This window comes from Chiloscyllium plagiosum, unplaced genomic scaffold (assembly GCF_037043375.1).
Source record: "Chiloscyllium plagiosum isolate Xiang-an unplaced genomic scaffold, Cpla_swu_hap1 HiC_scaffold_12, whole genome shotgun sequence".
NCBI lineage: Eukaryota > Metazoa > Chordata > Chondrichthyes > Orectolobiformes > Hemiscylliidae > Chiloscyllium > Chiloscyllium plagiosum.
Window position 1 is genome coordinate 102,564,142 of NW_028270150.1, and position 17,857 is coordinate 102,581,998.

At 46.1% G+C, this 17,857-nt stretch overlaps 1 protein-coding gene across 2 annotated transcripts in view; it reads right to left on the bottom strand.

Moving 5' to 3' along the window:
* Positions 1-17,857, bottom strand: part of LOC122546233 (coagulation factor X-like) — a 135,765-nt gene that overhangs the window by 18,017 nt on the left and 99,891 nt on the right. For both annotated transcript variants that reach the window (XM_087993128.1, XM_087993127.1), the window contains exons 7-8: positions 9,486-9,595; positions 5,414-5,528 (exon numbers count right to left, since the gene is read on the bottom strand). In XM_087993128.1, the coding sequence (XP_087849254.1) occupies positions 5,414-5,528; positions 9,486-9,595 (225 nt within the window). The remainder of the gene's footprint in view (positions 1-5,413; positions 5,529-9,485; positions 9,596-17,857) is intronic.

The window sequence follows — 17,857 nt, forward strand, 5'->3', positions numbered from 1 at the left end:
CGCACAACACCAGGTTAAACATCACACAACACCAGGTTAAACATCACACTACACCGGGTTAAACATCACACAACACCAGGTTAAACATCGCACAACACCAGGTTAAACATCGCACAACAGCAGGTTAAACATCACACAACACCAGGTTAAACATCGCACAACACCAGGTTAAAAACCACACAACACCAGGTTAAACATCACACAACACCAGGTTAAACATCGCACAACACCAGGTTAAACACCGCAGAACACCAGGTTAAACATCACACAACACCAGGTTAAACATCGCACAACACCAGGTTAAACATCACACTACACAGGGTTAAACATCACACAACACCAGGTTAAACATCGCACAACACCAGGTTAAACATCACACAACACCAGGTTAAACATCGCACAACAGCAGGTTAAACATCACACAACACCAGGTTAAACATCGCACAACACCAGGTTAAAAACCACACAACACCAGGTTAAACATCACACAACACCAGGTTAAACATCGCACAACACCAGGTTAAACACCGCACAACACCAGGTTAAACATCACACAACACCAGGTTAAACATCGCACAACAGCAGGTTAAACATCACACAACACCAGGTTAAACATCGCACAACACCAGGTTAAAAACCACACAACACCAGGTTAAACATCACACAACACCAGGTTAAACATCACACAACACCAGGTTAAAAACCACACAACACCAGGTTAAACATCGCACAACACCAGGTTAAAAACCACACAACACCAGGTTAAACATCACACAACACCAGGTTAAACATCGCACAACACCAGGTTAAACACCGCACAACAGCAGGTTAAACATCGCACAACACCAGGTTAAACACCACACAACACCAGGTTAAACATCACACAACACCAGGTTAAACACCGCACAACACCAGGTTAAACATCGCACAACAGCAGGTTAAACATCGCACAACACCAGGTTAAACACCACACAACACCAGGTTAAACATCACACAACACCAGGTTAAACATCACACAACACCAGGTTAAAAACCACACAACACCAGGTTAAACATCACACAACACCAGGTTAAACATCGCACAACACCAGGTTAAACACCGCACAACACCAGGTTAAACATCACACAACACCAGGTTAAACATCGCACAACACCAGGTTAAACATCACACTACACCGGGTTAAACATCACACAACACCAGGTTAAACATCGCACAACACCAGGTTAAACATCACACAACACCAGGTTAAACATCGCACAACAGCAGGTTAAACATCACACAACACCAGGTTAAACATCGCACAACACCAGGTTAAAAACCACACAACACCAGGTTAAACATCACACAACACCAGGTTAAACATCGCACAACACCAGGTTAAACACCGCACAACACCAGGTTAAACATCACACAACACCAGGTTAAACATCGCACAACAGCAGGTTAAACATCACACAACACCAGGTTAAACATCGCACAACACCAGGTTAAAAACCACACAACACCAGGTTAAACATCACACAACACCAGGTTAAAAACCACACAACACCAGGTTAAACATCGCACAACACCAGGTTAAAAACCACACAACACCAGGTTAAACATCACACAACACCAGGTTAAACATCGCACAACACCAGGTTAAACACCACACAACACCAGGTTAAACATCACACAACACCAGGTTAAACATCACACAACACCAGGTTAAACACCGCACAACACCAGGTTAAACATCGCACAACAGCAGGTTAAACATCGCACAACACCAGGTTAAACACCACACAACACCAGGTTAAACATCACACAACACCAGGTTAAACATCACACAACACCAGGTTAAAAACCACACAACACCAGGTTAAACATCACACAACACCAGGTTAAACATCGCACAACAGCAGGTTAAACATCACACAACACCAGGTTAAACATCGCACAACACCAGGTTAAAAACCACACAACACCAGGTTAAACATCACACAACACCAGGTTAAACATCGCACAACACCAGGTTAAACATCGCACAACAGCAGGTTAAACATCGCACAACACCAGGTTAAACACCACACAACACCAGGTTAAACATCACACAACACCAGGTTAAACATCGCACAACACCAGGTTAAACATCACACAACACCAGGTTAAACATCACACAACACCGGGTTAAACATCACACAACACCAGGTTAAACACCACACAACACCAGGTTAAACATCGCACAACACCAGGTTAAAAACCACACAACACCAGGTTAAACACCACACAACACCAGGTTAAACATCACACAACACCGGGTTAAACATCACACAACACCAGGTTAAACACCACACAACACCAGGTTAAACATCACACAACACCGGGTTAAACATCACACAACACCAGGTTAAACACCACACAACACCGGGTTAAACACCACACAACACCAGGTTAAACATCACACAACACCGGGTTAAACATCACACAACACCGGGTTAAACATCACACAACACCTGGTTAAACACCACACAACACCAGGTTAAACACCACACAACACCGGGTTAAACATCACACAACACCAGGTTAAACACCACACAACACCAGGTTAAACACCACACAACACCAGGTTAAACATCACACAACACCGGGTTAAACATCACACAACACCAGGTTAAAAACCACACAACACCAGGTTAAACACCACACAACACCAGGTTAAACATCACACAACACCAGGTTAAACATCACACAACACCGGGTTAAACATCACACAACACCAGGTTAAACATCACACAACACCAGGTTAAAAACCACACAACACCAGGTTAAACATCACACAACACCAGGTTAAAAACCACACAACACCAGGTTAAACACCGCACAACACCAGGTTAAACATCACACAACACCGGGTTAAACATCACACTACACCAGGTTAAACATCACACTACACCAGGTTAAACACCGCACAACACCAGGTTAAACATCACACAACACCAGGTTAAAAACCACAAAACACCAGGTTAAACATCACACAACACCAGGTTAAAAACCACACAACACCAGGTTAAACATCACACAACACCAGGTTAAAAACCACACAACACCAGGTTAAACATCACACAACACCGGGTTAAACATCACACAACACCAGGTTAAACATCACACAACACCGGGTTAAACATCACACAACACCAGGTTAAACACCACACAACACCAGGTTAAACATCACACAACACCAGGTTAAACATCACACAACACCGGGTTAAACATCACACAACACCAGGTTAAACACCACACAACACCAGGTTAAACATCACACAACACCAGGTTAAAAACCACACAACACCAGGTTAAACATCACACAACACCGGGTTAAACATCACACAACACCAGGTTAAACATCACACAACACCAGGTTAAAAACCACACAACACCAGGTTAAACATCACACAACACCAGGTTAAACACCACACAACACCAGGTTAAACATCACACAACACCAGGTTAAACATCACACAACACCAGGTTAAACACCGCACAACACCAGGTTAAACATCACACAACACCGGGTTAAACATCACACAACACCAGGTTAAACACCACACAACACCAGGTTAAACATCACACAACACCAGGTTAAAAACCACACAACACCAGGTTAAACATCACACAACACCAGGTTAAACATCACACAACACCAGGTTAAACACCACACAACAGCAGGTTAAACATCACACAACACCAGGTTAAACATCACACAACACCAGGTTAAACACCACACAACACCAGGTTAAACATCACACAACACCAGGTTAAAAACCACACAACACCAGGTGATAGTCCAACAGGTTTAATTGGAAGCACTAGCTTTCGGAGCGTCGCTCCTTCATCAGGTGGTTGTGGAGGACACAATTGTAAGACACAGAATTTATAGCAAAAGTTTACAGAATTTGCTATCAATTCTGTGTCTTACAGTCATGTACTCCATACCTGGTGTTGTGTGATTTTTAACTTTGTATACCCCAGTCCAACACTGGCATGTTCAAATCATGCCCACAAATGGGGTGGCACAGTGGCTCAGTGGTTGGCACTGCTGCCTCACAGCACCAGGGTCCCAGGTTCAATTCGGGCAACTATCTGGGTGGAGTTTCCTCCGGGTGCTCCGGTTTCCTCCCACAGTCCAAAAATGTGCAGGTTAGGTGAATCGGCCACGCTAAATTGCCCGTAGTGTTAGGTGAAGGGCTAAATGTAGGGGAATGGGCCTGGGTGGGTTGCTCTTCGGAGGGTCGGTGTGGACTTGTTGGGCCGAAGGGCCTGTTTCCACACTGTCAGTAAGCTAATCTAAATGAAAGGATGACACCTGACTGGATAAACTGCTTGAAGTGGCGGTGTTTGAGAGAGTAATACAGTTTTGGACAGGACACTGGGAGAGTACTCCCTCCTGGAGAGGGAGACTAAACCAGGGTTGGGGAGCAGGAAATAGCTATCATTTTAAAACCTGCAGCAGAATGTTTGAATGTGTACTATATTGATAAATATTACAACAGTAAAATCAAAATAGAATTTACTGCATGATCTGTCACCATGTGACCAAAGGGCTGCAGTCTCATTAGAGAGAAACAACTGGCAGTGATTTAACCTGAGGGTCACCACGCCTCTAGCAAGGGGAGAAGTTGAGAAGGCAAGACCCTCATGGTAAGCTCAGTCAGTGATGGGAATTGAACACACAGTCAGCATCATAGTGCAGCACCAGCCAACCATCCAAGCTAAACTGATTCCAATTTACAGCATTCAAACAGGCTATTTGAGCCAGTTGGTGTACACAGATAATTATTTTCTGTAGAGGTGTCCCCCCCCCTCCCACCACACAAACCTTGACCTAATCTAATTCAGCTGGCACCATACAAAGTAATTTGCCTCACTTTGTAATCTATGGTATTTGGACACAAACTACCAGTTCTGGCTGACTTTCACTAACTCTACTGCTTAAGACATGTGCTGAAAAATGTGTTGCTGGAAAAGCGCAGCAGATCAGGCAGCATCCAAGGAACAGGAGAATTGACGTGTTGGGCATAAGCCCTTCTTCAGGACCGTCTTATGCCCGAAACGTCGATTCTCCTGCTCCTTGAATGCTGCCTGACCTGCTGCGCTTTTCCAGCAACACATTTTTCAGCTCTGATCTCCAGCATCCGCAGTCCTCACTTTCTCCTACTTAAGACATGCGTTGTTAATGGTTCAGTAGCTGACCAAGTCACACCAATTAGGCTCACAAACAACCAACAGTCAAAGGCAAAAGAGACATGATGCCAAATCTCAGGCAGTCCTCGACGGAGGAAAGGCGGAGAAAATAAAACAAAGCCTCGGTAACACATCATCAAATTCAATTTGGTATCGAAAAGGCAGAAACTAAAAATTGACAGAACTCACCCACCACAGCTGTGAAGGAATGCAACTGCTTTACACAGTCAGCTGAGGTTAGCACAAAATCCTCATTCAGAATGGCACCTGCACAGAATGTTTTGTTGTTATGGTTTAACAGCACCTAGGGCAGAAACATATAAGCCATCTTATCCCAGAAATACTGCAAGCTCAAATTTGTGAAGACTTGAGTTTCTGGTTGCAGTCTGGAATGTCAACCAGCATTAAGACAACTTAGCCATCCACCTTATCCACCACTGCATTGGAATATCGTTGCCTAGGCTATCCTAGGGAATGGGGAGCGGGCGAATGCATGGGAATGATGGCCAATACAATTCATCTGAGCTTCTGTTCTAGGCATTTTTCTATTTTCTTAATAAGATTGGCATGGTGGCTCAGTGGTTGGCACTGCTGCCTCACAGCACCAGGGACCCAGGTTCAATTCCTGCCTCGGGCAACTGTCAGTGTGGAGTTTGCGCATTTTCCCTGTATCTGCATGGGTTTCCTCCAGGTTCTCCGGTTTCCTCCCACAGTCCAAAGATGGGCAGGTCAGGTGAATTGGCCATGCTAAATTGCCTGTAGTACTAGGTGCATTAGTCAGGGGTAAATGTAGGGTAGGGGAATGGGTGGGTTGCTCTTCGGAGGGTCAGGTGTGGACTTGTCGGACCGAAGGGCCTGTTGCCGCGCTGTACTCATTCTAATCTAATCTGTATAAAGCAGGTGACAGTCCTTGGAGCAAGTCCTGTTTGAAGCCTTGGTTAATGTCGCTGCATTTTTAATACTGTTATATTCAAGTTGGCAAGGGGAGCTCAGACAAGCTGCCTTCAAACCGTGTCTTCACATCAATACCCCAAATATTCCTTGATCTGCCATGAGACAGAACAGGATGACAAGAGGATCCCACCAGCCAGACTGCACTGAAGTAAGAAAGTTACTCTCCCATCAGAACTTGTAATCACCACCCCACCTTGGAACAGGTAACTGAACAGTATGTCAGGTTTGCTCCAGTGAAACAGGATTTTCTGGTTTGATTCAGTCTCAGAATTTTCGATATACATGTGGATGAATGTTTGAAGCTCCCTGTAAGGCTCACCTGATATTTAGGTCAGGTGCTGAGAACAGGTAGCTCAGAAAGCCCACAGTGTTTGCTGAGTATGATGGGTTTGATCAGACCATTAGTCTATCCTTACTTCCATAATGTACTGTTCGATAGTTCACACAGCTAAAGACCATTTGTGTTTTCACAGGGTCATGGAGGTTTGAGCTATAAGGAAAGGCTGGGTGGACTGGGGAGTTTTTCACTGGAGTGTAGGAGGTTGAAAGGTGACCATAGAGGTTTATAAAATCATTGAGGCGGCGGGGGGGGGGGGGGGGGCATGGATAGGATTAGTTGCAGGTGTCTTCTCCCTCGGTTGGGGGATTTCTACATGAGGAGACACATTTTTAAGGTGAGAGGAGGGAGCTTTAAAACAAAAGTGAGGGACAAATGTTTACACAGGGGGTGGTTTGCATGTTGAATGAACTGCTGAAGTGGGTGAATGAGGCACAATTACAATGTTTAAAAGACACATATCAGTAGGTGAATAGGAAAGGTTTGGAGGGATATGGGCAAGGAGCAGGTTTAGTTTGGGAACAAGGGCGGCATAGACTGTTTGGAATGAAGGGTCTGTGTCTGTGCTACTTGACTATCTCTGGTACAGATAAAGCCCCTTCAGCTGGTAGTGCCTGTGCAATCTAGCACAGGCTGTTTTCTAGCACTTGGCCATAGCTGTGTATGCCTTCACCTCCCCCCCCCCACAACTGATAGCCTGAGGGGAGTGGTGAACCAAAGGGGTGTCCAGTAGAGCGCTTCAAATTATAAAGGAAGTGGACTCCACTGGGACAGTGCACTTACTGAGATGAGGCTAATTTCAACTTTGTCATTTGGGAACTAGATAATAAATTGGGTTAGGAATAGGTCATTTGAGCCTTCACTTCCACTGTGCCAGCTGCCTTGAGGCTGATGACCCCATCCGTAAGACACTGGGAGACAGTGAGGGCTGCAGATGGTGGAGGTCAGGGTCGAGAGTGTGGCGCTGGGAAAGCACGGCAGGTCAGGCAGCATCCGAGGAGCAGGAGAATCGACGTTTCGGGCATAAGCCCCTTATCAGGAATGAAGGGCTTAGATCCATAAGGTACTCCACTAATTAATTTGCCAAGTTGAAAATGGCCCATTACTTTCTAACATTATTAACATTAGTTCATGTTAGTCAGTCTGTCAATGCTATTATAACATCCATGTTCTCAACCTTTATGTAGCACTTTTGTCAAACACTGCTTCTATTTCAGCCAGCCAGATGATTTTGTAGACCCTCAGTTTTCCCGTGAGAGATGCTTTGTTAACTAGCTTCCAGTCCCCTTCCTTTCTTAAATAGAAGTGTAACATTTGCAGTTTTCCAGTTTGCTGGGACCATCTAGAAGCTGGGGAATTTAGGAAGCTGATGTTCTCCCTGTGCCAACGTCTGTTTCTTCCAGATGCTCTTGTCTCCTCCTACAGTGGTTAGCACCTGCTGCCTCACAGCACCAAGGCCTTGCGTGACTGTCTCCACCCTCAGGTGACTGTCTGTGTGGTGTTTGTACGTTCTCCCTGTGTCTGCGTGGGTTTCCTCTGGGTGCTCTGGTTTCCTCCCACAATCCAAAGATGTGCAGGGTTGGTGAATTGGCCATGCTAAATTGCCCACAGCGTTCAGGGATGTGTAGGTTAGGTGAATTATTCAGGGGTAAATGTAGAGTAATAGGGGAATGGATCTGGATGGTTTACTCTTAGGAGGGTCGGTGTGGACTTGTTGGACGGAGGGCCTGTTTCCATACTGTCGGGATTCTATGAGCCCAAGCAGGTTAGGTGGATTGGCCATGTTAAGTTGCCCATTGTGTCTGGGGGTGTGCAGGCTAGATGTATTAGCCATGGGAAATGCAGGGTTACAGCGATAGGTAGGTGGCTGGATCTGTTTGGGTGACAGTTCAGAGGGTCGATGTGGAGTCAGGCTGAATACCCTGCTTCCATACTGTCAGGATTCTATAATTCTATAACCAGTACATCCACTATCTTTGCAGCCACTTCTAAGAGTCATTTGCAGGCCACTGGAATCTGGGGACTTGTAAGTCTTTAGACCCTTTGTCTTTCTTAGTATCCTTCCTGTAAGGAGTTTAAGTTGATACCTTTTACTTCTTCATTTTCTTGTTTTTTTTTACTATTCCTGGGCTGCCTTCTGTGCTTTCTGATGTAAAGGCATAAACAAAATCCAAAGTTTGATGAACAACTCTGAATGTCCATATTTTTCATGATTACTCTTGTAGCCTCATCTGCTAAAGACCAGATGTCTATTTTAATCACGCCCTCATAAATATCTGTAGAAGCTTTTACCATCTGCTTTTATATTTATTGTTAACTTACACTCAATCTAATTTCTCCATTTTTTAAAAGCCATTCTTTGTCGGGTTTCTAAAATTCCTAAGCTACTATTAATCTTTGCAGCATTCTTTAAGTTTAATGCCACCCTAACTTTCTTAGTTAACTATGAATGTTGTAACCTTCTGTGTAATATATCTTTGTCAAAAGTTAATAAATACCTCCTTAAATGTCTGTATTGTTTACTAATTGTCATAATCTTTTAACCTATTTTCAAGTTCACTATAATCAATTCTACCTTGAAGTTGCATGTAGCTAAATTTAATATTTCCAACTATAGAGAGGCATTGGAGAAGGAAAATAGCAAGAGGAGCAACTCTGTAAGTGTGATGATAAGTTGGAAAATATGCCTGGATTCCAACAATGACTTGGTTCTGTTGATTTTTCAGCTTTGTCGTGTGGGGTTCAGTCACTGAAGAAAACAGTTGGGGCAAGGGGAGGGTTGGAATGGATCCACTGTCTACACACCCCACTGCACCAAGTGCAAGAAGACCAGGCGCTATCCCAAGGCAAAATGTAGATGGTTCAGGAACAGGTGTCTGCCCTGCCGCAAGGAGGATAAAAGGGTGCAGGAGCGAGAACACAGCTTGGACTGACAGTACCACAGTGTCTTATTGTGCCTTACGTACTCACCTGCCAAGGGTATTCGCCTCTCCTACTCTGGCCATCATCAATCACCCTGAGGCTCCAATCTGTGGCTTCAGTCGATGAAGTGACCATCACTTTTCCGCACGGATAAGGCACTGTGAAATGCAAAAGAGTCAGTGCTCTGGTTAGAATTGTGGCAATGGCTCTAATGTCCCATTTCACCTCCGCCAGAAGCAGCATGACTTTGTAGAGGAGTTTGACCCTTCTCTGTTTCCCTTCTCCCTTACAACCTTCATGTCTCCCCCATCTCCCTTGCCACTTCCTTTGCAGCCTAAGTCGCCACCTCTCCCACCTGCCTTGATAGCTCTCTGCCCCTCCAATATCCCTTGAAACCTCCAATCTCCCATGACCCTTGGATCAGATAGATGGATGGTTGTCTTGTCGAAAAGGCAACTCCCACCGCCCCCTCCTTAGCGAGAAAGCTGGTATCAACCGTGGCCAATTGGCATTGGCTCCCAGACCTCAGTCCCCTTCCACCCTAGGGCCCCCCTGCAATCAATGGACTAATCAGCAGGCACTGAAGGGGCAAACACCGTGCAATTAGAGGAACATGGTCACCCTTTGTGAGTACATTTTCCCAGGTATTTTGGGGACTTCTGGGAGCCATGGGGATAGACAAGGAGAATGAGACTGACTGGATGGCCTTACGGGGAGCTGTAACAGTCTCGGTGGGCTAATTGATCTCCATTTGCATTGTTATGACTGAACTAAGGATCTGTCTCCTGCAGGGAGCACACGATGGTGTATGGGCCCTTTTAAATGTGGTCTTTTTTAATTTTAATTTAAGATTTGTGAATTCACTGAGGATGAGAAATGATGGGTTGTCTGCAGGCCAGACCCTGGTATTGTACACCTATAATAGGTACAGAGAATCTGAACTAAATTGAATTGAATTTATTGACACATGTAAAGCTTTGTCTTGCGAGCAATACAGGCAGATCACAGAGTTAAGTCGCATAGATAATAAATAATAGGTAAACAGCGGCAAAAACCAAAACACAGGTACAGGCGAATGCTAAGAGTTTGTGTGTCCATTCAGTGTATCGGAGGAGCTTCAAACCTGTGAGTTTAGATAAAACATCGTTATTAGCACTTTTTAAAAGTATGCTATTAAGTTTAAAGAGTATAGAATGATTGCAAGAAATAGGAAACTTAGATCTGCATGCAGGAGCTCGCAATGAGTTGACCTGATCTGGCGCCATCTTGAAAATTCAATCTGGTACCCTGCTGCTTCTACATGAGCTGGATTTGCTGCAGTTTAGGTCTATATGGAATTGGCTGATGGTTTTAAGTGGGATGGAAACTTTGGAGTGGGATATGTCCTTTGCATAATTTGATGGTCACAGTTTGTCCTCACAGAAGCCATCCAGAGAGGAAAGCAAGGTTAGATGTTAGACTGGACACATGAAATGGTGTGGAGGAGCCAGTGTTGGACAAAGTTAGAAATCACACAACACCAGGTTATAGTCCAACAGGTTTATTTGGAAGCACCAGCTTTTGGAGTTTTTCCCTTCATCAGGTAGCTATGGAGCAGGACCATAAGATACGGAATTTATAACAACAGATTATAGTGTCATGCAACTGAAATGATATATTGAACACACCTAAATGGCTGTTAAGTCTTTCATCTTTTAGAATGGGTTGCACGGTTCAGTTCATTAATATGTAAAACACAGAGCTTCTTTTAAGTCACATTCTTGAGAATAACTTAAGGTTTTTTAAAGGAAGGTGACATCTCAACTCAGACAATACATTAAAGGTGTAAGGTTAGAGTCTGTATGTATCCCAATCTTGAGTCAGACTGGTTCTATTTCCAAAGTGGATATATAAAATGTTACATGGATTGCCAGCCTGCAATGACTGCCTGCAGGTTGTGCATTTTTTGAGTAAAATAGAATGCATCTGCAAATGTATTTCTGCAAATACAAGTTCACCCCCATTGACTTATGTGTTTGTGCATGTGCAGCAGAGACAGAGTGTGTGTATACGTTTGAGTGTGTGAGTGTGAGCGCATGTGAGAGTGTGTTTGCACATGTACATGCTTGGTAAAGTGTGTGTGACAGTGTGATGAAGTATAAGCTTGTGAGAGGGTGTGTGTGTGTGTGTCTGTCTGTCTCTGTGTGTGTGTCTGTGTGTGTGTCTGTCTGTCTGTCTCTGTGTGTGTGTGTGTCTGTCTGTGTGTGTGTGTGTATGTAGAATGCAATGGTGATCACCTGTAATGTGACATGAACCCAAGGTCCCGGTTGAGGCCATCCTCATGGGTACTGAACTTGACTATCAGCCTCTGCTCGGCTATTTTGCATTATTACCTGTCCCTAAGTCCGTCTTGGAGGATGGTCACTCAAAGATCCGAGGCCGAATGTTCCAGACCGCTGAAGTGTTCCCTGAATGGGAGGGAGCACCCCTGGCTGGTGATTGTTGTGCGGTGTCCATTCATCCGTAGCTTTTGCCTCTGCTCAGCCTCGCCAATGTACCATACCTCGGGGCATCCTTGCCCCTAGCGTATGAGATAGACAACATTGGCCAAGTCACATGTGTACCTGCTGCGTACATGATGGATGTGTCCCCATGAGTAATGGCAGTATCCATGATGACACTCTGACACAACTTGCAGCGTCTGCCGTGACAGGGTTGTACAGTGTTGTGGTCAATGTTGCCCTGGAGGCTGGGCAGTCTGCTGTGAACAATAGTCTGTTTAGAAGCAAGAAGTGGAGGCATAGGGAAGGTCTTGGTGAGGTGCTCATCCTCATCGCTAATGTGTTGCAGGCTGCAAAGAACGTGGCGTAGTTTTTCAGCTGCCGGGGAGTACTGGACAACGAAGGGTACCCTATCGGTTGCTTCCTGTGCCTGTTTCCTGAGGACGTCATTACGGTTTCTCACTGTGGCATGTCAGAACTGGCAGTTGATTAGTTGAGCATCGTACCCCGTTCTTGTGAGGGCATCCTTGAGCATCTTCAGGTGTCCATCACATTCCTCCTCATCTGAACAGATCCTGTGTAACATTGTGAGGTTACCCATGGGTTTGCAGTAGAGTGAGGTATTGAGGTGCTCGTTCTTGATGGAGATGCATGGTGGGATGAAGCTTGGTGACATCACTGTGTAGCTGTTTCAGTGACTCCTCACCACGGGTCCAGAGGAGTCAATGGGGTCCAAAATGGACCCTGCTGGTCTTGCGGCAGACAATCAGGAATTCATCAGATGAATGAGACTCCGGGAATTCTTCCAAGACGTCAGCAGTGATCCCAATGAGGCAACCGAGGAACCGGAACAATCATCAGAGAGATTCATAGAGGAGCGACCAAAGAAGGAGTCGATTTGGACCCCTCCAGATGGCCACTGCCCTGGGCTTGTCATGTGTACTCAAACCCTCAGGAAATGTGGGAATGCCAGGTTCATCAGCCGTACCCACAAGGTAGAGCGAAACATCAAGGAGAAAGTAAGGTCTGCAGATGCTGGAGATCAAAGTTGAAACTTTATTGCTGGAACAGCACAGCAGGTCAGGCAGCATCCAGGGAACAGGAGATTCGACGCTTCGGGCACAGGCCCTTCTTCAGGAAGAAGGGCCTGTGCCCGAAGCGTCGAATCTCCTGTTCCCTGGATGCTGCCTGACCTGCTGTGCTGTTCCAGCAATAAAGTTTCAAGAGCGAAACATCACCCGATCACAACGCAACACCATCCAGGCTCTCAAAACCAATCGCAACATTGTCATCAAACCAGCAGATAAAGGAGGCGCCATCGTCATTCAGAATAGAACAGATTACTGTAAGGAGGTGTATCGACAACTGAACAACCAGGAACACTACAGGCAACTACCGGCCGATCTGGCCAAAGAGCACACCGATTAACTAAACAGCTTGATCAAGACCTTTGATCCAGTCAGGCAGAGGTAACTACACACTCTCATCCAGCATAATGTCCCATGTAGGGAACTTCTACTGCCTTCCAAAGATACACAAAGCCAATACACCTGGACGTACCATCGTATCAGGCAATGGGACCTTGTGTGAAAACCTCTCTGGCTATGTCGAAGGCATCTTGAAACCCATTGTACAGGGGATCACCAGCTTCTGTTGCAACACTACGGATTTTTTACAGAAACTCAGCACCCACAGATCAATCAAACCAGAAACATTCCTCATCACAATGGACCTTTCCGCACTCTACACCAGCATCCCCCACAAGGATGGCATCGCGGCAACAGCCTCAGTACTCAACACCAACAACTGCCAGTCTCCAAACACCATCCTACAACTCTCCACTTTATCCTCAATCACCTTTGACAACCAGTTCTTCATCCAGATACATGGGTCAGCCATGGGGACCACATTTGCACCCCAATATGCCAACATCTTCGTGCACAAGTTCGAACAAGACTTCTTTGCTGCATAGGACCTCCAACCAGCACTACACCAGATATATTGACCACATTTTCTTCCTCTGGACCCATGGTGAGGAGTCACTGAAATAACTTCACAGTGATATCAGGAAAAGCACAGCAGGTCAGGCAGCATCCGAGGAGCAGGAGAATCAACGTTTCGGGCATAAGCCCTTCATCAGGAAACCCTTCATCTTCAGAAGGGCTTATGCCTGAAACATCGATTCTCCTGCTCCTCGGATGCTGCCTGACCTGCTGCGCTTTTCCAGCACCACACTCTCGACTCTGATCTCCAGCATCTGCAGTCCTCACTTTCTCCACAGTGATATCAACAAGTTTCATCCCAGCATTAGACTTACCATTAACTACTGTTTAGTATCTGTCTCATTCTTGGACACACGCATCTCCATCAAGGATGGGCACCTCAGTACCTCACTCTACCACAAGCCCCTGGATAACCTCACGATGCTACACTTCTCTAGCTTCCACCTGAAACATATTAAAACAGCCACCCCCTAAGAAACAATCCCTACACACACACAGGATCTGTTCAGATGGGGAGGAACGTGTCAGACACCTGAAGGTGCTCAAGGATACCCTCATAAGAATGATGCTCAACTCATCGATCACCAGTTCCGATGTGCCACAGTGTGTGAGAAACTGTAATGATCACCCACACCCATGCACACACCCTCTCACAGGCTTATACCCCATCATACTCACAAATTTTACCAAGTTTGTACACACACAAACACACATTCTGTCATGTGCACTCACACACTCTGTCTCTGCTGCACACACACATAAGTCAATGGGGGTGAACTTGTATTTGCAGAAATACATTTGCAGATGCATTCTATTTTACTCAAAAAATGCACAATCTGCAGGCAGTCATTGCAGGCTGGCAATCCATGTAACATTTTATATATCCACTTTGGAAATAGAACCAGCCTGACTCAAGATTGGGATACAGACAGACTCTAACCCTCCACCTTTAATGCAATGTCTGAGCTGAGATGTCACTTTTTTATATAAAACCTTAAGTTATCTCACGAAAGTGACTTAAAAGAGATTTACACATGAATGAAGTGAAAGCTGCCACCCGTTCTAAAAGACTTAACAATAATTAAGGTTTGTTCAATATATGATTTCAGTTGCATGACACTGTAATCTTTTGCTATAAAGTCTTTACAGTGACCTGATGAACGAGCAATGCTCTGAAAGCTAGTGCTTCCAAATAAAGCTGTTGGACTATAACCTGGTGTTGTGTGATGAAGTGGAGCAGGATCAGTCTTTTCAGCTGGCCTTTCATTGACACAAAATCAAAATGGCACGAGGACCGCACCGTTTGGCTTTTGAATTAGTCGCAATTCAGCTGTGATCAGGTGCCCCAGGGTTTATTATATCAGGACTGTTATGAGTTGCTTCAGGAGAGAGGAAAGAAAAAGGAGGATGTAATTGTACCAAGTTCTGAGTGAGATAGGATAGATAGGGAGGAATGTTTCCCCTTCATGAAGAGATCAGTACCAGGGTGCACTGCTTTTATGCTTTTGATTCCTGAAGAAGGGCTCTTGCCCGAAACGTCGATTCTCCTGCTCCTTGGATGCTGCCTGACCTGCTGCGCTTTTCCAGCAACACATTTTCAGCTCTGATCCTCCAGCATCTGCAGTCCTCACTTTCTCCTGCACTGCTTTTGTGTCAGGATCGGGAGGTGTGGGGTGGGTGAGGGGGTTGGTGGGGGGGGATTAGTGGTGGTGGTGGTGGTGGTGACTATCTGGAACATATTGCCTAAAATGGAGGGAGAGGCAGAAGCCTGAAAAAGTATTTCAATGAAAACTTGAAACAGAATAGCATGCAAGGCTATGGACCGAGTGTTGGGAAATGGGATTACTATAGTCAGCTGCTTGATGACCAAAGCCCATGAATCTGGATTAGTGGTGCTGGAAGAGCACAGCAATTCAGGCAGCATCTGAGGAGCAGTAAAATCGACGTTTCGGGCAAAAGCCCTTCATTAGGAATAAAGGCAGAGAGCCTGAAGCGTGGAGAGATAAGCTAGAGGAGGGTGGGGGTGGGGAGAAAGTAGCATACAGTACAATAGGTGAGTGGGGGAGGGGATGAAGGTGATAGGTCAGGGAGGAGAGGGTGGAGTGGATAGGTGGAAAAGGAGATAGGCAGGTAGGACAAGTCCGGACAAGTCATGGGGACAGTGCTGAGCTGGAAGTTTGGAACTAGGGTGAGGTGGGGGAAGGGGAAATGAGGAAACTGTTGAAGTCCACATTGATGCCCTGGGGTTGAAGTGTTTTTTTTTATTAGATTACATTACAATATGGAAACAGGCCCTTCGGCCCAACAAGTCCACACCGACCCACCGAAGCGCAACCCACCCATACCCCTACATTTACCCCTTATCTAACACTACGGACAATTTAGCATGGCCAATTCACCTGACCTGCACATCTTTGGACTGTGGGAGGAAACCGGAGCACCCGGAGGAAACCCACACAGACACGGGGAGAATGTGCAAACTCCACACAGTCAGTCACCTGAGTCGGGAATTGAACCTGGGTCTCTGGCGCTGTGAGGCAGCAGTGCTAACCACTGTGCCACCGTGCCGCCCTGTTCCGAGGCGGAAGATGAGGCGTTCTTCCTCCAGGCGTCTGGTGGTGAGGGAGCGGCGGTGAAGGAGGCCCAGGACCTCCATATCCTCGGCAGAGTGGGAGGGGGAGTTGAAATGTTGGGCCACGGGGCGGTGTGGTTGATTGTTGCGGGTGTCCCGGAGATGTTCCCTAAAGCGCTCTGCTAGGAGGCGCCCAGTCTCCCCAATGTAGAGACGACCGCATCTGGAGCAACGGATACAATAAATGATATTGGTGGATGTGCAGGTAAAACTTTGATGGATGTAGAAGGCTTCTTTAGGGCTTGGATAGAGGTGAGGGAGGAGGTGTGGGCACAGGTTTTACAGTTCCTGCGGTGGCAGGGGAAAGTGCCAGGATGGGAGGGTGAGTTGTAGGGGCCGTGGACCTGACCAGGTAGTCACGGAGGGAACGGTCTTTGTGGAAGGTATCATTTATTGTATCCATTGCTCCCGATGCGGTCTCCTCTACATTGGGGAGACTGGACGCCTCCTAGCAGAGCGCTTTAGGGAACATCTCCGGGACACCCGCACCAATCAACCACACCGCCCCGTGGCCCAACATTTCAACTCCCCCTCCCACTCTGCCGAGGACATGGAGGTCCTGGGCCTCCTTCACCGCCGCTCCCTCACCACCAGACGCCTGGAGGAAGAACGCCTCATCTTCCGCCTTGGAACACTTCAACCCCAGGGCATCAATGTGGACTTCAACAGTTTCCTCATTTCCCCTTCCCCCACCTCACCCTAGTTCCAAACTTCCAGCTCCACACTGTCCCCTTGACCTGTCCGGACTTGTCCGACCAGCCTATCTCCTTTTCCACCTATCCACTCCACCCTCTCCTCCCTGACCTATCACCTTCATCCCCTCCCCCACTCACCTGTTGTACTCTATGCTACTTTCTCCCCACCCCCACCCTCCTCTCGCTTATCTCTCCACGCTCCAGGCTCACGGCCTTTATTCCTGATGAAGGGCTTTTGCCCGAAACATCGATTTTACTGCTCCTCAGATGCTGCCTGAACTGCTGTGCTCTTCCAGTAATTCAGAATCTGGTTTCCAGCATCTGCAGTCATTGTTTTTACCTCAAAGCCTATGAATGCCTATGTACCACAGAAGGACATAGAGTTATAGAGGTCTCCAGCACACAAACATCCTGACTGTGCCATCCAGTTTTCACACTTACATTAGTCCCATTTGCCTGAGTTTGGTCAATAATCCCTCTATACCTATCCTTCAACATCTTATCTGGGCTGACACCAATTGTTAAAGTTAACATGAGAGTGTAACTTTTAAAAAAAAAGTTTTGTGACTTACATATGAAAGAAGTGAAACTATCATGGTCATTCTAACAG